Raw genomic sequence first — 24,498 nt, 5'->3', positions numbered from 1 at the left:
GTTCTATTGTTTTCTAACTTTCAGTTTGAAGAAAACGGGTTTTAAACATTCTCCATCATGTTTCCTCGCTTCAGACATGTCAAATTCTTAACATACTAATACTAGCATACACACTAATGCTGTGAGGAGCTTAAGGACATTTGAACTATTCAATTCCAATAATATTTAATGAATCATTTTGCTGTCAATCTAATGCACAATTAAAAAAAACGGCTTTATACTTTCAAAGTGGCGTCAACAGTCAATATATTTTCATTCTGTTTAATTCAATTTGTAAATTTTTAACAATGGACATTAAAACAAAAGGTTTTTAAGTTTATCCCTAATATGCGAGTCGGTGGCAACAAGGGCAAAACGAAACTCCTTGAGATTGTATGAAGAAGGAACTTTCAGAGGAACCAGACTCAAAAGTGAACCTCTTGTAGGAGACACCATTCATTACAGTTTCATTGTTGCGGTTATGAGCTGTTTCCTGATGGACACTTGAATGCAAAAATGTTCGTGGTAACTGTAGCCCACATCCACAGAAGAAGTTTATTACAACCTCATGGTTCTTAAGTTCCACAGTAACTTCAGGGATCTTTAGACTGTTCATCTGAAAGCATCTTTAGCTACAGCGGGAGACCTTCATCCAGAGGTACAGTAGGGTGTCGGGATAGATCAGGCAGGTCCAGACAAAAGAAAGTGACAGGGTTAGTGGTACCTCAGGGGCATTTTTAGGGCATAATGTGCTCAGACTATACAGCACACACGCAAGTTGGTTTGCATCACCGCCATCCCAGAAGGAGCCTCTTCTGAATTTGGCTCACAAGAAAGCCTGCAGTTTGCTAAAGACAGTCTAGAACCATGTCCTGTGATCTGATGAGACTAAAATAAACGTGTTTGGCTCCGATGATTTCCAGTGTCTTGCCTACAGTCAAGCGTGGTGGTGGTAGCATCATGGTCTGGGGCTGCATGAGTGGTGCTGGTGCTGGGGAGCTGCGTTCATTGAGTAAAACATGGATTCCAACATGTACTGTGAGATTGCAACATGCACTTTAAGCAGAACATGACGCCCTCCATTCATAGACAGTTTACAACATAATAACGACCCCATACACACCGCCATACTGACAGCTGTTTTGCTGAGGAAGGTGAAGGTGATAAAGTGCCCTGGTATGTCTCTAGACCTAAAACCTGTGGGGCATCTTCAAGCGGAAGGTGGAGAAGCGCCATGTGTTTAACATCCAGGTTGTTGCTGGGAAGAGGATCTCAGCAACAACCTGTGCAGCTCTGGTGGATTCCATGCCCAGGAGGATTAAGGCAGTGCTGGATAACAATGGTGTTTACATGAAATATTGACACTTTGGACACAGTTTTGACATGTTGACTTAGGGTGTACTCACTTTTGTTGCCAGTTATTTAGACAGTAATGGCTGTATAATGATTTATTTTTAGAGGACAGTAAATCTGTACTGTTCTCTAAAAAGATATATGTGAGTATATGGGCACATTTTAGTCACCGTGTTATAGGATATGAGAGCTGTTTGCCTAATAAACCACACAGGTTGTGTTTTAAAGAACTTTACTTACTTTTTTACTTACATACATTTGTAATTGTAATTGCTCTTTGCCTGTCCGTCTATCAGATTAAGCAAAATGATAGACTCACGCCCATGGATGTACAGTACATAAAGCCATGTGAACATAGTGGAAAGTGGAAAGTCGAAACTCAGGCCTTAAACAGGCTTCATTATAAAAAATTTCCCATTGAAGTGTAGCGACTGGGAGCAGACTGAATTGTTCTGGCAGAGCAGAAAGCACGTTTTCTCCATAAGCACCCCCTTGATCACATCAATGGAGTCGGATAGTGAGGTCAATGGGGCATGTGATTCAGCAAGATAGACACGAGATTACAAGAAACCCCGGGAGTTGAGCACGGCCGGTGTTGGCCTGCTGTTTCTGATGACTAATGTGACGAGGGAACGGAGCGGCCCCTACAGGACGGCTTCGAAATTGCATCTTGCATACAGGACATGGTGGTGAACATGAACCGATATGGGACAAAAAATAATATTTGAAAATAACTTTGATTGTTTTGCTGTATGATTTGATTTCAATCTCAAAATCCGAAACACCATGTTGACACATGGACCTTCTGTTACAGATATTGATATAAAAGAATTAAAAATGAATGAATGTATCCAGGCTGAACACCCACCATATAGAACACAAGCAGAGAAAAGATTATGATCACTGACTCGCTCTGTCTCATTCACTTTAACCCCGGACTTCTTGTTGTCATCTGCCTGCTTGTTGTTAGCTTGTAGGCAAGCCTAGGTCTGTGGTGCGTGAAAGCCAGGAAATGATACAGCAGTGGTAGATTGAAGAAGCCATGCCAAGACAAGAAATGGGTTGATGGACTGAAAACCATCTATCTATCTATCTATCTATCTATCTATCTATCTATCTATCTATCTATCTATCTATCTATCTATCTATCTATCTATCTATCTATCTATCTATCTATCTATCTATCTATCTATCTATCTATCTATCTATCTATCTATCTATCTATCTATCTATCTATCTATCCATATATACACACTTACTCAAATAATAACAGCTCATTCATCATTTTTTCAATATTGTATAACGGACACAACCCAGACAGATGGCAGCTCTTGCGTGCTCCTCAGGTAGTTCCCGATTTACAACAGGAACTCTAAATGTTCTCTCGGCTCGTGCTGACGTCCGTGATCAAAGCTGCATCGCTCGGAAATGTTTCCCACACATCCTGACGTGATACAGGAGAGGAATGACGAACGTGGCCTGGGTATCTGTGCAATCCTGGCACACTGATACACCGTCCCGATACAAGCCCGTCGCGCAATGCAGATCATTTACTGCCCTCCCCCTCAGCCCCCGGAATGCCCGGCAGTGTGCCAGGACAGTTACGATACGATACGATGACTCGCACGGCACTTCTGGTCCACAGCAGATACACATACGTGTGAAAGTTACTGCAGGCCAAGGTTTCAGTATGATGCGGTACATTTTGCTTTATCATCACCTCGACCGTACAAAGAGATCAAGCTACAGCCAACAATGTGATGTCATGTGTTTTTATTCACAGTATTCCACTAAAACGTAACTTTCTTTTTTTTTTTTTTCTTCTTAAAAATGCATTTCATCCATTAAAAAAACATCTCTGTATGCTATGTACAAATATATTAAATCTGTATAAAGAATACCAAATTATGGTTTTCTCAATGTCTCAATTATGAAGTTATTATGACCTCATAAAAAAGGTTGCAATTAAACACAGTGGACATTTATTAGTAATGATGTCATAATTAAATACAGTCGACATTTCCTGATTATGATTTATTAGATATCATCAATGATCATTTATTCACTGATATCACAATTGAAGCAGAAATGCAGTATACAATTATCAATTATGATGTCGCAGTTAATAAACACAGTAGCCATTACCCAATGATGATGTCACAATTAATAGTTAGAGTAGACATGAATCATGAATCATGCTTAATTAAGAAATATTCTAGAAAATAATGAATGATGATGTCACAATTAGGAAATATAGCAGACATTTATCAATGATGATGTCATAATTATAAAAGACAGATTGTTATGATACATTGACAAATGTGAGCTCTATTTATAGATTTTCTTTTGTCATTATGGCTACTCACAAAAAAAAAACCTAACCTGGGCTGTTTTTGTTAAAAGTTTGGCCGTATTGTGTCATAATATTGCACTCGAGACTCTACAGATCTTATTGTACAGTATAAAAGTAGAGCACAGTGGCCTTAAAGTTATTGATTTAGCACAGAAGATGAAGTGAAGCCCTATTTCTATCAAGTGTTCTATCGATACAAGTGAATATTTCTTTTAATAAATAAACGTCTCTGGAAGTTTTTTCGTTTGTTGTTGTTTTAATATGTTCGTGTTCCAGTTGAGAAGGTACATTTCGCATTTCTCTGTTCAAAACCACAAAAGAAAGTATAATGTGTTTTCCAAGTGGGTTGTTTGAGGGGTTTGAGATGTTTGTGACTTGTTGTGACTTGTATTTACCCACATGAGAGAGTCACGATAGTGTGTTTTTGAAGGGAATTATGAACATATATGTATCTTATGGACCACCGAGTGATTGGACACCAGTCATATGTACTTTTTTCCTCAAACTCTTAGCAAAAGGTTTGAGGTATATAGGATTAAATTATGAATTGTACAGGTTTAATTTATATTATAGCATGGAATTTTCCTTTCACTTAGACTAGGAGACCCAAACCTGTTCCAGTATGACAATACCTCTGTGCACAAATCCAGTTCCATAAAAATATGCTTTACATGGGTTGAAGTGGAAGATTTTCTGCTATAGAGATCTGATCTCAACCCTATTGAACACCTCTGGGATTAGCGTGAACGTTGTCTGCACCTCAGGCCTCCTCACCTTCTCACCTACATCAGTATCTGACTTTACTCACACCCTTGTGACTGAATGTGCTCAAATCTCCACAAAATCTAGTGGAACATAGAGGAATGGGATGTTCAAAAATCCGTGTATCACAGATTTATAGCAGATGGTTCATAAGAATTTGGCCAGTCACACTTGTTCAATCCTTTTGATTTGAGATTTGATATGAAGCAATCAAGATATGACTTTCAGCTTGAATTCAAGAGTGCAGTAAAGGTAAAAACAGCATTTGTTGTTATTCATTGGCTTTCAGATTTCAGTCAGTCATTAAACTGCATCAAATTTGCATCCAAATATTAGAAATAGTTATTTGCTGTTTGCCTGATTTGCAGTACATTCAGACATATACATCCTAATAGAATCAGAATCAAAGGTAAATTGGTTCCAGCTGTTGGTGACTCTCAAATGTACAGAGATAAAAAAACATGACATAAATAATAGTTGTAATTATGGTCATTTGTCCAATTACTTTTGAGCTGGTTTAACATAAAACGGCTGTAATTGCAGTGTTTTTGTTTTTGTGGTGTTAAGAGGCAAGAAACTATAGTGTCGGAGTCCAAAAACTTGACCAGAGCGTAATTTCTAAAACGATCCAATAACGATTACAACATAATTGACAAAGAGCAGAGATGTTTTTACGAAGGTTCGTGTGAATGGACGCAGCATGTGATTCGAACACAGCCAGAGCACTGTAGTTGTGCAATATGACTTCAGTGAGAGATCCCTCCAGCACTGCTGTGTGTGTGTGTGTGTGTGTGTGTGTGTGTGTGTGTGTGTGTGTGTGTGTGTGTGTGTGTGTGTGGACTGCTAAGTGTCCGCTGTATTTCTAAGGACTCCAGGTTTCACACCTCCTTCTTCGAACAAATCATTACCATTGCCTCCATAGCAACTGAGAGCCTGGTAGTGAGAAGCCATGGTCAGTGCTCCTTCTACTCTCCCTCTTTTCCCCTCTCTCTCTCTCTCCTTCTCTCCCTCTCTCTCTCTCTCTCTCTCTCTCTCTCTCTCTCTCTCTCTCTCTCTCAGACTCGGGTGCAGTGCCGAGTTTGAGCAATGAGTCTGCACAATCGGAGCTCTTGCTCCAACAAACTTCACGTAATCTTTCCCTAACAGACGCGAGGAGAATAAACGAGGGATCGTAATTGAAGATGAGGACGATTCTGTGACAGGAAACCGAAACGCTTTCTGGTCATCTGTAAAATCTGTCATCTTTCAGGTTTTTTTCCCCCCCCAGCGTCTGTCTATCTTTAATGTCGTTGTAGCCCCTTATTCATGCCCTTGTTTACTGCTTGATTGAATGAGACTCTTGCTGACTGGAAAAGAGGAGGAGGGGAGAGGGAGGAGGGCGAATAAACGCCACTGAAGGATTGACCGCTCACAGTTCCGAGTCAGTGATGAAGGAGAAAGACAGAGACGGAGAGAAATCCGAGCCAGTTGGCATTGCAGATCGGAACTTATAAACAGCTGGCGGTGAGCATTAAAGATGCTTTCAGGAGATTTTTGAGTGGAAACTAGATGGAAGCAAAGCGAAGCACCTTGACTTGTGGTGTACATTTATAGAGGTTTAACAGTGCATCCAACAGCATTAACCACTTTTTCCTTTATAAAAGTGGCACAATGGAATTGCGTTTGCTTTTGAAAAAAAAAAAAAAAAAAAAAAGGTTGCGTCCAGCACCAAGTCGAGTCAAGTCAAGTCAAGTCAAGTCAAATCAAGTCAAGTCAAGTCAAGTTTATTTCTATTGCGCTTTTCACAACAGACATTGTCTCAAAGCAGCTTTACAGAAATCAACAGTTAAGGTGAATGGTGTGTATTTACTCCTGATGAGCAAGCCGTGGCGACTGTGGCAAGGAAAAAACTCCCTTAGATGTTATGAGGAAGAAACCTTGAGAGGAACCAGACTCAAAAGGGAACCCATCCTCATTTGGGTGACATCAAGAGTTTGATCATAAATCTTTCAACAATACAGAACACTGGAGAGTGAGAACTAAGATTAGAGTTTCTGCGTGACAGCTCTAGGATCTCCACCTTAATCCTGATTTATTGGGGAATCTGGTAGCTCAGGGGTTAAGGCTCTGGATTGGTGATCAGAAAGCCCTTGAGCAAGGCCCGTAACCATATGTGCTCCAGAGGTCCTGTATCATGGATGACCCTGTGCTTTGACCCCAGCTTCCTAATATTCCTCGGATATGTGATGAAATTCTGTCAGGGTTCTCTTCACATTCTCTGGTTTTCTCTAAATTCTCAAAAACATGGCAGTATGTTGATTGATCATTGTAAATCTAAATGTGCATGGTGTCCCATCTATCAATTCTACGTCATAAAGTATTCCTGGGATTTACACGAATATATCATCACAGGATCTTGATGAAGTGATTCCTAAGGAAAGATGACTGAAGTATTCCAGAGGTTCATACAATGTTCTGGTCTAATACTGGTTTTCTTCTTTTTCTTCTTTCTCTTCATCTTAATAAAGACTCTTTTGAAATCGAATGCTTGAGAGCTTCCACAATTGGAACCATAATCCCGGTCTGCTTGTCCCAATAGCAAGACAAAATGGATAACATAAATAAGTAAATAAAGCGTAAATACAATCCCATTTGACTTCCTTCTGCTGAGTGCAGCGGTGCTTTCATCCTTCTGTCTGATCAGCTTTTTATCTGTATCCTCTGGTTAAAACACACATGGAGAGGGTTTCCTTCATAACGCTAAACACGTTATAAATATTTCAATATAAACACATTTCGTTTCACAATTCAAACATGGCAGCTTGGGCTGGTGTTTAAACCCTTTCTCATGGCTGTATGTTTGGCGACAGCTATATTAAAGCCTCAGGGTTTTCTCAGAGTGGTTTGTGGTATACAGTGAAGGTTCTCAGACTACTGGTCGGAAGGTCGTACATTTCAATCCCAGCATTGCTCAAATGCCTTGATCAAGACCCCTTAACCCTGGACTGGTGGAAAAGCTCAAAAGAAAATGATTCTTTGATGATTGACTCACTCTCTGGGATAAAGCTCTGGCTTTCCTATACAAGTTTAAATCAGATCCACCATTTAGCATTTTCTTCGGTTGTAGTAGTTAACTGTAAGGAAATGAGACCATGTCATTTTCAAAGTTCATATCCAACCACCGTCACTGCCCCCGAGCGACGCCCATAACCGAAATCTCCCGGAGATGCCAATCCTGCTCCCTGACCCTGCACTTCCTTTTTCTGTGTTCAAATACGGGTCAGGATATGAAATAGGAAAAGGTTTGACAGCCACAATGCAAGAAAGGTTCAATGTCTTGGCTGTGTGAAAATCTGCACAGACGTGTTGGAAGTAATAAAGTTACTGAAAGAGATTAGTCCTTTAGAGAAGATTAAATAGCCACTTAATAATTGCAAACCAGTGAGTGCATTTTCAAAACAATGTCTACAAACTGCACAACACATTGGATTTCTTGCAGAAGCCTGTAGTTTTTTTTTTTAATCCTTATTTCATCTCTTAAATGTAAGTATTGTGTCAATGAACATATAATTGCTATCAGAAAAACAAGTCATTTTGTCATTATTTACAAACAAGATCCTCAAAACGTTCAGTCACGTTGTCAGTATGACGGCACACAGTTTCAGAATTTGCTGTAAACTACGGATTTGATTACAGTGATTGAGAAAACTCAAGGCTGAATTTCTTCTTTATGGCATCTATGAACTTCAACAGCACACATGTACACATTACTGTATGTGGAATATTGATTGCAAAAGACCGAACAGGATTCGCACTTTTACTGTACTGTACTAGTGTTCATTCATTTCCTGGTTCTTCATCCCTTTTCAGACATTGTAATTCTGTGTCTGTATTTGCTCACCAATTGAAGGTTCACGAGATTGACCTATTTTAGAGAACTAGTTGGTTGATCTAAATCCATCTATCTGCTTCATCAGTGACATTCAAGATTCTGCACAATTCATCAATTCAAGATTACACGATTTAAACGTTTAATAGAAATTAGAGCTTAAAAGATGTTGACAACCGTTTTACCCATTTTGTATTCAATGACTTTATGACTTTATATTGATGACATTTTAGCAGACGCCCTTACCCAAAATGATTTACAACAGCAGTTGTAAGGGCCTTGCTCAAGGGCCCAACAGTAGCAGCTTGGTGGTGATGGGAGTCCAATGCCTTAACCACTAAGCTACAACCATCTCAACGTTTATGCAATGAACTGATACCTAGATATGTTTGGGGGTTAAGTAGGAGTGTACGGTGTGTATATATACAGTATATCTCCTTCCATTATACCGTAATTGTTGTTTTTACAATTTGCAATTTGACAGTATCGAGTATATCGCAAATACCGCTGTATTCAGGCTATTAAAATGCATTTTTTTCCACAAATATCAGCGACTAAAAAATATTATAAAATGTATATTATATTCTATTTATATCAAATCATAATATTATAAAATACCGATTCAATTTGCTTGGCAACAGCCAAATTGCCTTATTATTTTAAAAGTTGTCAGCGGTCACACACCCTGCGAAATATCGTCTTATTATCGATGTTAATTAAAAAAATCGAAACAAATATCGAGATATAATTTTTTGTCAATATCGCACAGCCCCAGGGTTGAGACTATTCAGGTGAGAACCGGTTTACTATATTGTGATCAACATGACATAAATAATGAATAATGTAGAAAGCAGCAGACAAGTGTACATTATCAATTACATGAATGTACCAAAGCATCAAAGCAGCGAGAAATGATGTAAAGGTTGAACAAGTCATTTAGAGAATTTCATTCCTGATCTAAAAAAAACGCTTCAGAGCGATTTAGAAAAACTGTAATTAGAATGTTCTTGATGTGTTTTAAAGAGTTTTTACCTCCAAAGAAAGAATTCTGTGGTCATCCTGATCACTGTAGTAGCTGAACTTGGCAGAGTGCATTGTTATTATATATTTTTTAAGTCTAATATTTCTGATTCGGCTACTCCTAATGTTTCTGCTACCTTTCTGATAGGTCTGTTTAGTTCATGCAGCCTGATGATAGCTCAGCTACATCGACACATATAATGAGAGTTCCCTAAACACCTATCAAGTGCAAATTCAAACACTGGAATCAACTACGGGTGTATAATCTCTTTAATTCTCTATGCAATAATAAGAAAACATGCCACCTTATTTATTTTGGAACCCGTGGAAATGAATAGACGGAATTTTTAAACAAAAAAAGGCTGTAATTCCTATAAGATCAAAGTGTTGAACGTCTTGATTACTTCGGTTTAAATCCATTTGGTGTAAAAAAAAAAAAAAAAGTAAAAAAACTTATGGACTTGATGGTAACATATAAAGCAATCGTCCTCACGTGGATATAAAGACATACACACACCACACACACACACACGCACACACACACACACCCAGTGAGCATGTGGACTCGCACATGAACGCTGGCGTTTTAAGTCTGGCCTTTGATTATTTTTTGTCAACATGACTCTGATTTAAAAGCGCTGCCACTTCCAAAACCCATAAACTCCCTCCGGTTTCATCTGGCCCGCACATTTCCCTCGCCGCCTCCTTTTCCTCCGTCTCTATTGCCTTTTTCCAAACGTATTTTCTCACACTCAAAAATGTGTGGAGCTGGCGTCGCAAAATACGATTTGCTCGGCGTACACACAGGCGTGCGTGTGGTTAGGTATTAGCGCACCGAATTGTCTTGCAGTGGAATCCAGCTTTTTTTTAAAGGTGATACGGAGCTTCTTTCTTAACGGCGTGATTTGTGTTTGTGTGCATCTGTATTCTAAACAGCTGAATGTGACTTTTATCATTACATAAAACAAAGACACACTATAAGAACTAAAGTTGGTGGACACCTGACCATAGTCCCTTGGTGTAGGTGAGGTGAGGAGGCCTGAGGTGCAGACAGTGTTCACATTCATCCCAAAGGTTTCCAAAAGGGTTTAATAGCTCGATAGCAGAAGATCTACCACTCCAAACCATAAAAGGTGTATCTTCATGGAGCTGGCTTTCTGCACAGGGTCACTGCCATGCTGGAACATGTTCAGGTCTCCAGTTCAAATCTATCTATCTATCTATCTATCTATCTATCTATCTATCTATCTATCTATCTATCTATCTATCTATCTGTCTATCTGTCTGTCTGTCTGTCTGTCTGTCTGTCTGTCTGTCTGTCTGTTGCATGTCTGTCTGTCGCATGTCTGTCTGTCTGTCTGTCTGTCTGTCTGTCTGTCTGTCTGTCTGTCTGTCTGTCTGTCTGTCACATGTCTATCTATCTATCTATCTATCTATCTATCTATCTATCTATCTATCTATCTATCTATCTATCTATCTATCTATCTATCTATCTATCTATCTATCTATCTATCTATCTACTTGCTTTATATTTTAATATAAAAAATTATTAGTTAGGTTTATTAGTTAGTTTTAGTTTAAAACGTTACACTAAATACTGATTTTGGGGCCAACACATTTATTATTATTATTATTGATAAATAATAATAAACAGAAATTAGAGAAGTTGAATATTTTATTATTGGTTCTGACCCTTGAACACAAAACCTGTGTGTTTTTCCGTTATGGGTTTTTTTAGTATAAAGTGATTTTTTTTTTTTAATTGGAGTATTATCTGGCTGTGCTTGACTCTTGCCGGTTTTAGACTGACTGATGAGTTTAGGTGTTTAAAGGAGTGTTCATAAAAAAGAAGCTGATATCAACGTTATTAAGCATTATTAACCAGCTTTACACGCCACATAACACACTAAACCGTGGCGTATTTTTCATCATCATTTATCAGGTTATTTGTCCTAAAAAATAATTTTAAAAACAGATTGAAAATGATTTTATTTGATTATTTTATGTTTGTATTGTAGAAATTCTCATTGCTGCTGTATTGGGTATTAATGCTGATGCTTTTCTCTGTTTAATTTTTCTTCCCTAAAGGGAGCGAATGCAACAGTCGGCCATGTACGATCTGTGTGTGAGCATGAAGCAGGTCAGTCAGGAGTTTGTCCGTCTGCAGCTCACCTACGAGGAGTTCCTGGCCATGAAAGTCCTGCTGCTCCTCAGCACGGGTGAGTGTGTGTGTGTGTGTGTGTGTGTGTGTGTGTGTGTGTGTGTGTGTGTGTGTGTACACTAGACCCCTGGAGCACAGAGGGTTCAGGGCCTTGCAAAAGGGCCCCAGAGAGGGAGCTTTGCAATACAGGGACTTGAACCACAGACCTACCAATCAGTGACCAGCTTTAAATGCTGATCTACCACTCAGTAACCCTAACCCATTCTATTTAGATACAATTGCAGGAAAATGGCTTATATGTTTATTTTCTTTTGTTTTGCTTTTGTTTTTTTAACCATTTTTGCCAACAAATTCAGTCAGAACCAATTGAAATCATGTCAGTGTTTAGTTTGGTTTGGTGCAGATCTTTTTCTTTTTCTGGTAAAGAGACTTTTTTGTAGCCGCTAGACCGCTAGAAGTCATAAAAGAAACTTACTTGCTCCAAAACATTAAAAATAGCTATTATTAATAACGATAGTAAGAATAGGTGCTGGAGCGCTGCCTGAAGTGGCAAAGAGCAATAAACAAGAAAAAGACTTAAACATACACATTGGCAAAGCGTACAACAATGAGACAAAAGAAAGGAAAAGAAATGCAAACAAACCTGAATATATATAAAAAAAAGTATTGTAAACAGGATATATATATATTATTTTCAATTATGGATAGCTAAAAAATAGTCATTGTTTGATTTTTTGCAAATGTCTGTGGAATATGAGGAATATTATTTGGAAATTAGCCACATTACTGCGTGTCTTTCACTTTTACTTAATTCTGCAAACATTATTTTATATCAAGAATTTGAAGAAAAAAAAAAAGACAAAATGAATAGTTCCTCATTTACGCCATTTTGCGGATGCCCTTATTTAGAGCAACGTAGATTTTTTTTTATTATTTTATACAACTGAGCAGTTGAGGGTTAAGGGCCTTACTCAAGGGCCCAGCAGTTTAAAGGTGTGGAACTCAAACATCTTAACCACTGTGCTACCATTTCCCCTACTGAAATACGAATGGGGAATTAGTGTGCACTGTGTATCTACACACATAAAAATGTAAGCTTTAGTCTCATGAAGGGGTTGAACATGCATGGAGGAGAGTGCGACTGTAACTACCCACTCATGTAAAATATGCTTCCAGTAACTGGTTAGTAAAACTCTACATTTACAGGAAGAGATACCCTCTAAGATACAGCGCTGCGAATCAGAGCCTGTAATCAAAACCGAGTCTGTATAGATATCAGTTGAGAGGAATCGGGGAATTTGATGAAACCGGTAAATTCCGCCTGCTAAGTTGGAGTCACGCACTACTGCAAGCACGAGCTGGTGTCAGCGGGTTCATGAGCAGTGTGTACCAGTTCTACGACTTTGTCATGTTATAATGGCACAAAAGCAAAGTGCCAGCAGGTTCACTATTTGAACAGGAAACACACTCTCGGGAATTGGAGTCGCTTTGTTTCGGAGCGAATGCGCTGTACTGCAGGAGTCAGAGTTGCATCATTGAGGATTTACATGCTGCAGAGTGCTTACACACAGGCCCATCTGGTCATGGGTTCAAAGCACCCAGCACCACCAAGCCACCTGAGCAAGGCCCTTAACCCACAATGACTAAGTTGTGTAGATGTAAATTTTTTTCAATATTGTAAACATTGATTGTGGATCATATAACATAGTAAAGGGTGATACGGGCTTCCTCTAAAACTTCACAAGGCTGTGTAACTCACTCAGAGGAAAGGGCCATCAGTAAGTGTCTAAGGGAGTGAGGGAGTGTGTGATGGACTGAATGAGTGAGTAAATGAGTGAGTGAGTGAGTGAGTGAGTGAGTGAGTGAGTGAGTGAGTGAGTGAGTGAGTGAGTGAGTGAGTGAGTGAATAAATGGGTGAGTGAGTGAGTGAGTGAGTGAGTGAGTGAGTGAGTGAGTGAATAAATGGGTGAGTGAGTGAGTGAGTGAGTGAGTGAGTGAGTAAATAAGTGAGTGAATAAATAAGTGAGTGAGTGAGTGAGTGAGGAAATGAGTGAGTGAGTGATTGAGTGAATAAATGGGTGAGCAAATATGTGAGTGAGTGAGTGAGTGAGTGAGTGAGTGAGTGAGTGAGTGAATACATGAGTGAGTGAGTGAATAAATGGGTGAGTAAATGAGTGAGTGGGTGAGTGAGTGAGTGAGTGAGTGAGTGAGTGAGTGAATGAGTGGGTGAGTGAGTAAGTGAGTAAATGAGTGAGTAAATAAGTGAGTGAGTGAGTGAGTGAGTGAGTGAGTGAGTGAGTGAGTGAGTGAGTGAGTAAATGAGTGAGTGAGTGAGTGAGTGAGTGAGTGAGTGAGTGAGTGAGTGAGTGAGTAAATGAGTGAGTGAGTGAGTGAGTGAGTAAGTGAGTAAATGAGTGAGTAAATAAGTGAGTGAGTGAGTGAGTGAGTAAGTAAATGAGTGAGTGAGTGAGTGAGTGAGTGAGTGAGTAAATGAGTGAGTGAGTGAGTGAGTGAGTGAGTGAGTGAGTGAGTGAGTAGGTGAGTAAATGAGTGAGTGAGTGAGTGAGTGAGTGAGTGAGTGAGTGTGAGTGAGTGAATAAATGGTTGAGTAAGTGAGTGAGTGAGTAAATAAGTGAGTGAGTGAGTGAGTGAGTGAGTAAATAAGTGAGTGAGTGAGTGAGTGAGTAAATAAGTGAGTGAGTGAGTGAGTGAGAGTAAATGAGTGAGTAAATATGAGTGAGTGAGTGAGTGAGTGAGTGAGTGAGTGAGTGAGTGAGTAAATGAATGAGTAAGTGAGTGAGAGAGTGAGTGAGTGAGTGAGTGAGTGAGTGAGTGAATAAATGAGTCAGTGAGAGAGTGAGTGAGTAAATGAGTGAGTGAGTGAGTGAGTGAGTGAGTGAGTGAGTGAGTGAATGAATGAGTAAGTGAGTGAGTGAGTGAGTGAGTGAGTGAGTGAGTGAGTGAGTAAATGAATGAGTCAGTGAGTGAGTGAGTGAGTGAGTGAGTGAGTGAGTGAGTGAGTGAGTAAATGGGTGATTAAGTAAGAAGAAAGAGAGTAAATAAGGAAGCAAGAGAGTGAGTGTGGAGGAAAGCAAGAAAAAAGGTAGAAAGAAAGGAAGGAGTCAAGGAAGGAAGGAAAAAGGAACTTTTAAGGTGCAATGGTTTTCGGAACAAATGCATTATTATAAGTTATGAATGTGTTAATGGTCCATTATGGAGTTTTGGAACACAAATGCTTTGAACTACTTCCTGTTTCAAATGAGTGTGTGTGTGAGAGAGAGAGAGAGAGAGAGAGAGAGAGAGAGAGAGAGAGAGAGAGAGAGAGAGAGAGAGAGAGAGAGAGAGACTCAGGTGAAGTTGGAGCTGGAGTTCTCATTGCAGCGTTATTTCTGCTGATCCTCTGAAGCTCTTCCAGAGAGCCCTGCTGTACTTAATAAAATCCAGCCAAGCTTCAGGCCGAGCTCCAACTGCTGCTTTTTTCCTTCACTTCCCTCAAACAGGAGCATTTGTAAGGCAGGAGAGAGAGAGAGAGAGAGAGAGAGAGAGAGAGAGAGAGAGAGAGAGAGAGAGAGGAGGAGGAGTAGGAGGAGGAAAGGCTTCGGAGGTCGGAGTAAGCATGACTCGGCCGTTCAGGCTACGTGCTCCAGACGTAAATAGTTGCTTGAATTGATAGATGTCTCATTCCTGCTCGGGGTTTTTCCCCGTCTATCGTGATTCAACATCAAACATGCAAAAAAAAGGAGATCTGGACCTGCATTCATCGAGCTCTTATCAGATTATTTCACTTGAATTATGTCAGTCATCGTGATAAAAGCTAATATTAGACGAGCAGTCTTACGGTCAGATGGTTTGATAACCGTGGTTAGGAGATGAAAGTTTCCCAGGCACACGCTCGGCCTCGAGAGACGAAGAAAAAAACATTCGCCCCCTGGTGGCAGCTGGGAACTTCAGAGGAGTTACTGTTTTCATCTTGAAGTTGATTGTTTTCTCTAAAGCAGCACGTGAGAAAAAGTGATTCCTTCCTTATATATAAGGACAAATATATTTTTATTTATTGAAAAATGACTGTAACTTTTATCCATTTATAATTTATTTCTTCAAGTGGGGGTAGTTAGGATGGTAGGTTAATGGTGAATGGATCTTTAGTTATTGTGGTAGGTGGGGTCAAGGTGGACAGGTGGCTCTGGTGGGAGGCAGGGTCATGGTGGGTAGGTATAATATTAGGCCGGGTTGAGGTGGTCAGTAGCTATGGTGGTAAGTGAAGTAAGGGTGTGGGGGGTAGTTGTGGGTGGTAGGTGGGATTATAGTGGGTGTCTTTAGTTATGGTGGTAAATAGGGTGAAGGTTGGTAGGGTGGGTGGTTATAGTTGTAAGCAGGGACATAGTGGATAGTGTGGTATGCAGGGTTAAGTGGGTCAGGGTGGGTGTATTGTTATGGTGGTATGTAGGGTCAGAGTGGTTTATTGTAATGGTGGTAGGTGGGGTCAGGGTGGTGTATTGTTATGGTGGTATGTAGGGTCAGAGTGGTTTATTGTAATGGTGGTAGGTGGGGTCAGGGTGGTGTATTGTTATGGTGGTATGTAGGGTCAGAGTGGTTTACAAATGAGAAAAGCTTGTTCGATGCTTCTGTGTGTCTGCATCGCATTCCAGTAATAGAACGATTATATTTTCAGAAAGCAGTAGGACGTTCTTGTGCATATGTGATAAAGCGGTGCACTAATTGAGATCGTATCGCGTGTTAGTCATTAACAGATGACAACAATTAACAACGCATGTCAGGGGTGTACTTCTGCTATCGTTTCTATTCATTATCCCTGTCAGAGGTTTTTCGGAAGAAAAAAATAAGACGAAGCGAATGGCACGAACAGATGTTCAGACATATTTCGAACTTCCTACAAGGATTTCTCAAACATTAAAAAAGTGTATTTATTAGATTGAAGTGTTGTATTAATGAGGTTGATAGCGCGGTGCACATCGGAAGCTCTGACATCTAGGATACTTCATCGTTTCAATAGTAACGATGTGAACAGGGATCAGGGTGGAACACAGTTTAGAGGACAAAGGAGTCTTCATTGTCAGAGTATTTTTTTGGTGAGAAACCCATGCATGAGGAGAGCTTGGTGACTTGCTGTCCATGATGAAATAGCAGATTTGGTCAGAATAGCACAAGTTGCACAGCTCTCGATGTACACAGGATGATGAGTTTTGGCACACTGACATTTGAAGGTCGGTGCTCCCTGTGACTGTGTGTCCATCCTCGTGCTGCCATCTGGCGTGTTACAAAACTAGTGTCCAAACACCACCTCTTGACCCCGCCTTGTAGTTGCTATAATTCAAAAATTAGCATGTGTTGAGGTTTCCTCACTTTAAAGGTAGCTATAAAGAGATAAAAAGTAAACAATTTTGGCAAGAATTAAATGAAGCTTTTTTGACCACACTACACTATTTCGTTTTCCGCCTAAATCCCCAGTCTTTACTACAATATTAGAAAAGATCATGAATTAAAGATGCCATGCTGTGGAGTCTGAGGCAGAGTCACAGTGAGTCACAGCTTCACACTTATCTCATTTTTAAATAAGAATTCTCTAGTAGAGCTCTGACAGAAACGAGAAGCGTACATGAAATAAATAACCACCTTTATAACTCCTTATGACGGCTACAAAGTTTAGCGGCTCATAATCACTTTGCTTTTTATCCGCCTGAGCTTTAAGTGCCAGCTGGACGCTAACGATGCCACGAGCTGTGGGTCAGCATGAAGGAATTAAGCAGAGCGAGTGGGAGAGGAGAGGAGAGGAGAGGAAAGGAGAGGAGAGGAGAGGAGAGGAGAGGAGAGGAGAGGAGAGAAGAGGAGAGGAGAGGAGAGGAGAGACGAGGAGAGGAGAGACGAGGAGAGGAGAGGAGAGGAGAGACGAGATGAGAGGAGAGGAGAGACGAGGAGAGGAGAGGAGAGTAGGGGAGAGTAGGGGAGAGGAGAGGAGAGACGAGGAGAGGAGAGACGAGGAGAGTAGGGGAGAGGAGAGGAGAGATGAGACAAGGAGAGTAGGGGAGAGGAGAGGAGAGACGAGGAGAGGAAAGGAGAGGAGAGACGAGGAGAGGAGAGGAGAGACGAGGAGAGGAGAGGAAAGGAGAGGAGAGACTAGGAGAGGAGAGGAGACAAAAGGAGAGGAAAGAAGAGGAAAGGAAAGAAAAGAAAAGAAAAGAAAAGAAAAGAAAAGAAAAGAAAAGAAAAGAAAAGAAAAGAAAAGGAAAGGAATGGAAAGGAGAGGAGAGGAGAGGAGAGGACAGGACAGGAGAACCGAGGAGAGGATAGAAGAGGAGAGGAGGGCAGAGGAGAGAAGAGACGAGGAGAGGAGAGATGAGGAGAGGAGAGAAGAGAAGAGGAGAGACGAGGAGCAGAGAAGAGAGGAGAGGAGATGAAAGACGAGATAAGGAGAGGAGAGGAAAGGAAAGGAAAGGAAAGGAAAGGAAAGGAAAGGAAAGGAAAGGAAAGGAAAGGAAAGGAAAGGAAAGGAAAGGAAAGGAGGGCTTTAACACATTCCTGTCAATCAGCAGAAGGAACACTTGTGCAATCTCGTCCTTACAGGAAACACATCCCACACACACACACACACACACACACACACACACACACACACACACAGTGGTGTAGGTTTAGCACAGAGATAAGATTTAAAATACATGTGGAACTTTAAACCAATTCTTCAGGGATTTGAACACAGCATGGAACGAGGCATGTGTGTTTGATGTAAAGCATCAGACACTGATGTGACAATTTCCAAAACGGAAAAAAAGTCCTCTAAGTCAGTGGTGCCTAACCCCCGGGTCGTGGACCGGCACCGGTCCGTGGGTCAATTGGTACCGGGCCGCACAGAAAGAATACATAACTTACATTATTTCCGTTTTATTTATTATCTGATTCTGAACATCTCCACATCTGTCTATGACTCACTCTTGATGCATGTCATGATGCCTCGGTCACATGTCTTACCTCCATCCTCTACCTTCTTAAAGGGGCTCCGGCCGCTAACACATCATACATTACTGCTAAACTCAAACCCCCAAGCGAGCAAAATAAACAAAATACAACACAGTGGATTCACGTTTATTATTATTTTAGAAAATACCAGTTTTTATGGTCGTATCATTTTATTTTGTTGTATTTATCCATCACACCTTACAGGCCGCTCCGTGAAAATATTGTCCAACATTAAACCGGGATTTAATGCATAAATTACAAAAAGAAAACTGCTAGCTACAGTAACAGCTATGAAATGTTCACGTTTCACAACAGCAACTACGTTACAGAAGAGCATTTCAGCCGTCCGAATCGAGAACCAGAAAAAAGAATACTTTCGCAGATGATAAACTTATTCAGAACTGTCTTTTTGTCTTTTGTTTACATCTGGTCGCATGTAAACTATGTAATCATCAGACCAGAAACTAGCTACAAAGGGACGGATACGTTACATAAGACAGTTCTCTGTTTGGAACTGATTAGCCAATAACTTTACATCGAAAAAGAAAAGAAAAACATGACATAAATAACAGAACAAGGAAGTGTTTTTATTCCCTGGACCCAATAAAAAAACAAAAACAAACAACAACAACAACGGATGACTGATAGCAACTTAAAACGCCCGTATGACGCTAAATATAACCACATTTTCGCCACATGTCTCTTATCTGGGTTTGTTTGTGCAATAACCAACGTAACTGCATGTTTTACAAATGGATTTAAATACCTTTTTTAGTGCACCGTTAAAGCTGGACACCTGAGCGTGTGATTGGTTTGTGTTTTTTGAACAGCCCATTCCACATTCAGTCCCCATTTGCTGTTTAAATAACTTCCACTCTTCTGGGAAGGTGTTCCACTAGATTTTAAAGTGTGCTTGTGGAGTTTTGTGTGAGATTCATTCAGCCAAAAGAGTGTTAGTAAATTCAGGTACTGATGGAGGTGAGGTGAGGAGGCCTGGGGTGTAATCAGCATTTCAATTAATCTCAAAGGTGTTCAATAGGGTTTATAGCTCTATAGCAGGCCACTCATGATCCTCCACTTCAAACCACATAAAGCATATCTTCATGGAGTTTTCTTCATGCTGAGACAGGTGTGGGTCTTCCAGTCAAAGTGAAAGGAAGTCAAGGAAAAATGTCATGCAACCGAATGCATCCAAAGCATTTGTGGGAACAGTTTGAGGAAGAACCAGGATATGATTGGAAAAGTCAGGTGTCCAAATACTTAGGAAAATACTTATAAAATATAGTGGATCTCGTTCAGAAAAATTCAGGTCACTCCGTTGTTCAGCTCAACTTCAGCATCAGTAAGAGCAACAAACAAAAAAAAGAAGCTCTTCTGTGCTGCATTTCATCTCGTCAACAGCACTGGCACACGAATATGAAGGTCGGTGCTCCGTGTGACTGTGCGTGCAGCTTTGTGCTGCCATCTATTCAATTGTTATTATACTGCCTTTATGATACCACCCCGTATTCATGTATTAGAGGAGCTTCCCCCTTAGAAATATGGATAATGCCGTGCATTAATGGCTTCATGTGCTGTTTTAACAGTGCCCAAGGACGGCCTGAAGAACCAGGCTGCGTTCGAGGAGATGAGGGTGAACTACATTAAAGAGCTGCGGCGATCCGTGGGCAAAGCAACCAACAACTCGGGGCAGACATGGCAGCGTTTCTTCCAGCTCACCAAGCTTCTGGACGCCATGCACGATGTAAGCAGGAAAAACACAAACATCTACAGCAGCTACACCAACAATGGCCAACTTCACTGATCAGCACGATAAAACAGGTTCCAGGAAGCAGTTTGTGAAGGGCGAAAGATTTCAGTGTTAATGAGATAACCTGTGATTGTTCACATCAAGCAGACACATTGTACATTCGCACCAATACAAAACAAAAGACAGAAATCAAACACCAGGCATGTCTTGTCTATTCAGTATATCTTAAATTAAATTAAATTAAATTAAATTAAATTAAATTAAATTAAATTAAATTAAATTAAATTAAATTAAATTAAATTAAATTAAAAATTTTTTTATTTAATTTAATTTTATATATTGTATTTATTTATTTGTATTAATTAATTTATTTATATTTTTATTTATTTATTTGGTCAGATGTTTTTTTTTTCATGCAAAATAAAAAAAAATATTATAAAATATATTAAAATGTTTAGATGTTTTTAACAAACCAACATAGCATGAAAAAGAATTTTGACTTTTTTTTTAAGAATCAATTAACCAGTCAATTAATTAATCAATATATCACAGTATATTTAAATCTAACTGAAATTAGCTGAAAGTAATATATATATATATATATATATATATATATATATATATATATATATATATATATATATATATAGATTAAAACATATCTAATTAAAAATTATTCGAAGATTTAAATAAAATTTATTAGATAGATGGATGTAGGTCTAAATATGAATATAAAAAAATCTTTTGTGACAAGGATTTTTGTATTAAATTTTTTGGAGGATGAATTTCTTTCTTTCTACAAATATGCATAAAATGATTACAAGCATAAGAATATTTAAAGCTTGAAATTGTTTTTAAAATGTCTAGAAATAAGTTGAATTATTATATGTTTGATTTTATATAAAAAATAATAGGAAATACTAAATAAATGAGACAATATTCTCGATTTTCTTAGGCTTTTTTTTCCATTAGCAATATAAATGATATACACACCATCTATGAACATAATGTAAGATTTTTTTCAATAAAGACAGTTATTATATATATAATATTTATGATACAATATAACATATACTGTTTGGGCAAAAGTTTGTGGACACCCCTCCATCAGCTTTTTAGCACATACCACTTTCTAAAAAAAAGATTTTTCAATTCATCCCAAAGGTGTTCATTAGGGTTTATAACTCTATAGCAGGCCACTAAAGATCTTCCACTATAACCCATGTAAAGCATATCTTCATGGCGCTGACTTTGTGCACAGGGGCATAGTCATGGTGGAACAGTTTCAGGTCTTCTAGTGGTATCAGTTTGTAGAGAACCTTATATGGCTGGAAAAGTCAGGTGTCGTAATACTTTTGTCCATATAGTGTATATAAGACCAGGAAGTGTATTTCTTGGCATGTTGTTTTATTCGTATGCTACAATTTCATTCATCTTCCTTCTAGAAATAAATGGGTCAATTATGGTTTGCGGTGTAGAAGGTTCAAACCAAAATGTTTTGAGTCGTGCTGCATCTGTCACCGTGCGCCATGTTGGATTGCGAAAAGCAACACTTACTGGAGTAATAAATATCAGGATAATGATGTGTATAACTCCAGAGCACTTTTGGGATGATTTACATCGAATGTATTTCTTAAAACAGCCCTAAATAAACTATCTGTAAAAGTGTTAACTCCATCCAAACAAATTCCATTTTCATATCATCATCATCATCATCAGTAAATCCAATGCATTTATCCTCTTGTCTTTTTTTTTTTGCGTCACCGCAGCTGGTGGGAAACCTGCTGGACTTCTGCTTCTACACCTTCCGCGAGTCTCAGGCTCTGAAGGTAGAGTTTCCCGAGATGCTGGTGGAGATCATCAGCGACCAGATACCAAAGGTGGAATCGGGCCTCACACACATCCTTTACTTTCACAAGAAGTGACTGGAGATGGAGGGGAAAGAAAAAAACAAGCCAACAAAACAAGCGATGAAATGACAAAGGAACGAATAAGAAGAGGGAAGAGAAGACGACAAACCCCTCGGAAAGGAAGAAGGAAAGAAAGAAAGACACAATGAAAGAAAGCGAAAAGAAAGAGAGGGAAACGTGGGCCAGGCCAGCTTGCTATGCACAATGTCAGGCACGAGTGGAGGCTCGGATGTACGTACGGCAACCTACACAGACGGACAGAGTCGACTCGTCTGTCGCCAGCCAGTGAACTTTACAGTTCATTAACCCCCACCCCCCAAAATCAACCCACTCCCCAAACTGCCCCCTTTCCTCACCCAATGACAATGCTGACTATCTATGGATATGAAGCCATATGTTTCTTTGGTAAAGCTGTAGTGCACAGGTACAAGTGTATAAATAATACTAAAACAGCTCAGTTGTATACAGAGACACGGTCTTTGCCTCTACCCTCGACATACAACCTGCAATGAAATATCGAGGCATTTCTATTAGTTAACTCATCTCATCTCAACACTACACACTACACATACTTAACCCTTTGGATTTACAATTTACAGAAAAGAAAAGAAAAAAATTACTTACCAAAAAAAAATACTGTCTATAATATATTTCTGTAGCAACTTTCATCATTAACAGGTTTTATTTATGTTTTTTTTTTTTTTTTTTTTTTTTTGGGGGGGGGGGGGGGGGTTGAACTAAAGAGGCAAAGCAAGGACATTTTCCAAGGGCTACACTACCTAACATCTAAACAAGTGTGTCTAATGCGTGTGTGTATCGAACCACGAAGCGAAGCATGCGACCGCTTTTACCCTCATTTCAACGTCCAGAACAATCAAACACCGAGATAATATGCAAATGTATACCCCGTTTTTATTTCTATAAAAAAAAAAAAAAAACACGTAAACAGCGAGAACTATTTTGTAGTAGAAATGAGGGACCGCGCCATCGCAGCCCTGACGTAGCGCTCTGAAAAATAAAGGAAGAAGAAGGAAATAAATGAGAAATGTAAGGAAGGAGAAAGCACAGAAAGGGCTTTGTTTTTAGGAGCTCGAAGTAAGCGAGATGCTCACGACACAACTCCAGGAAAGGAATTTCTGTTTCACTACACACACGATGCAAAACAATCATCAAGACCGTCTGCTTTTTGGTGTGTGGGGGGGTGTGTGTGTGTGTGTGTGTGTGTGTGTGTGTGTGTGTGTGTGTATGTGTGTTTGTGTGTGTGTGTGTGTGTGTGTGTGTGTGTGTGTGTGTGTGTATATATATGTATATATACACACACACACACACACACACACACACACACACACACACACACACACACACACACTCACACTCACACTCACACACACTTATATATATTCATTGGTCTGTTTGAGTGATCAGCTGTCCTTATATTCTCTGTAGAATCTTTTGCTCCAGATATCAACAGGATGTCAAACCGAATAAGTTCAAGGAAAATTCCACCGTCGCTTCAAAACAAAACTCTGATCCACTGGATCTGTAGCACATCTGTGATTACCAAACACAAGAATGTAGACCGAGAACAAATAAACGAAGCATCGAAGGTCACTCAAGGCTCAGTCATTACAGAAGTTCAAAGCCATGATTTTGTGGCATTCATTCGTGTTTAAGTTCATTTACCAAACATGTTTTTTGTAGAACGCTTGACTGAAAATGTAGTCACTTTTATACAGTGATGTGTGAAGTTTTCGGAGACCATAAAACCTTTTTTTATGGGGGAGATAGCACAATGCCCCGCCCACCTAGTAGACACACCCAGTTTTGCTCTCTTGACTCTTTTGACTTGCAATCAAACTCGAAAAATGTACATTCTTATTCGATCACATTTATGCTACAGCTGAAAAGATCAATATGAAATTATGATAAAAGATTAGTTAAAAAAATGTGCTGAAATCAGAAATGATATGAACCAGAAACATTGATATACATATAAATGACCTAAGCCCCACCCACCAGTTATAGGGACCAATCAGAATGGCCAGTGTTTTTTTTTTTTTTTTTTTATCATGTAATCAAACACATTACAGACAGTTAATTAACCAGCTCTGTTGTGATAATTAAATAAAAAAAAAAATTTGGTTAATAATATTAATAATTATAATACATAAATAAACAAATAAATAAATAAAAGCATTACACGTGTTATAATTTTTTATTTTTTTGGGTTTGAACACGATGCTTTTATTATTTAAAATAAAAATAAAAAAAAAAACACTATATATCCGATTTGCAGTAGCTGCACCTGCACATTTAGATGTAGAAGAACTTTTCATGCCTGCAGCTCTCATATGGAAAACACTAACA

General features: G+C 39.3%; 1 protein-coding gene and 1 long non-coding RNA gene across 2 annotated transcripts in view; one reads left to right on the top strand and one right to left on the bottom strand.

Annotated features, from left to right (window-relative positions):
* The window catches only part of nr3c2 (nuclear receptor subfamily 3, group C, member 2), a 131,447-nt gene extending 109,160 nt beyond the window's left edge, over positions 1 to 22,287 (top strand). The window contains exons 7-9 of the mRNA XM_083538659.1: positions 11,424 to 11,554; positions 20,058 to 20,215; positions 21,991 to 22,287. Coding sequence (XP_083394785.1) covers positions 11,424 to 11,554; positions 20,058 to 20,215; positions 21,991 to 22,146 — 445 coding nt within the window. The 3' untranslated portion in view covers positions 22,147 to 22,287. The remainder of the gene's footprint in view (positions 1 to 11,423; positions 11,555 to 20,057; positions 20,216 to 21,990) is intronic.
* Positions 22,288 to 22,863: 576 nt separating this feature from the next.
* The window catches only part of LOC310724626, a 2,269-nt gene continuing 634 nt past the window's right edge, over positions 22,864 to 24,498 (bottom strand). The window contains exons 1-2 of the long non-coding RNA XR_014533106.1: positions 24,019 to 24,498; positions 22,864 to 23,958 (exon numbers count right to left, since the gene is read on the bottom strand). The exon at positions 24,019 to 24,498 is cut by the window's right edge and continues 634 nt beyond it. This is a non-coding gene — a long non-coding RNA (uncharacterized lncRNA). The remainder of the gene's footprint in view (positions 23,959 to 24,018) is intronic.

The sequence above is a fragment of the Silurus aristotelis genome (assembly GCF_946808225.1).
Source record: "Silurus aristotelis genome assembly, chromosome: 4".
Lineage (NCBI taxonomy): Eukaryota > Metazoa > Chordata > Actinopteri > Siluriformes > Siluridae > Silurus > Silurus aristotelis.
This window is presented reverse-complemented; position numbering and strand designations above follow the sequence as displayed.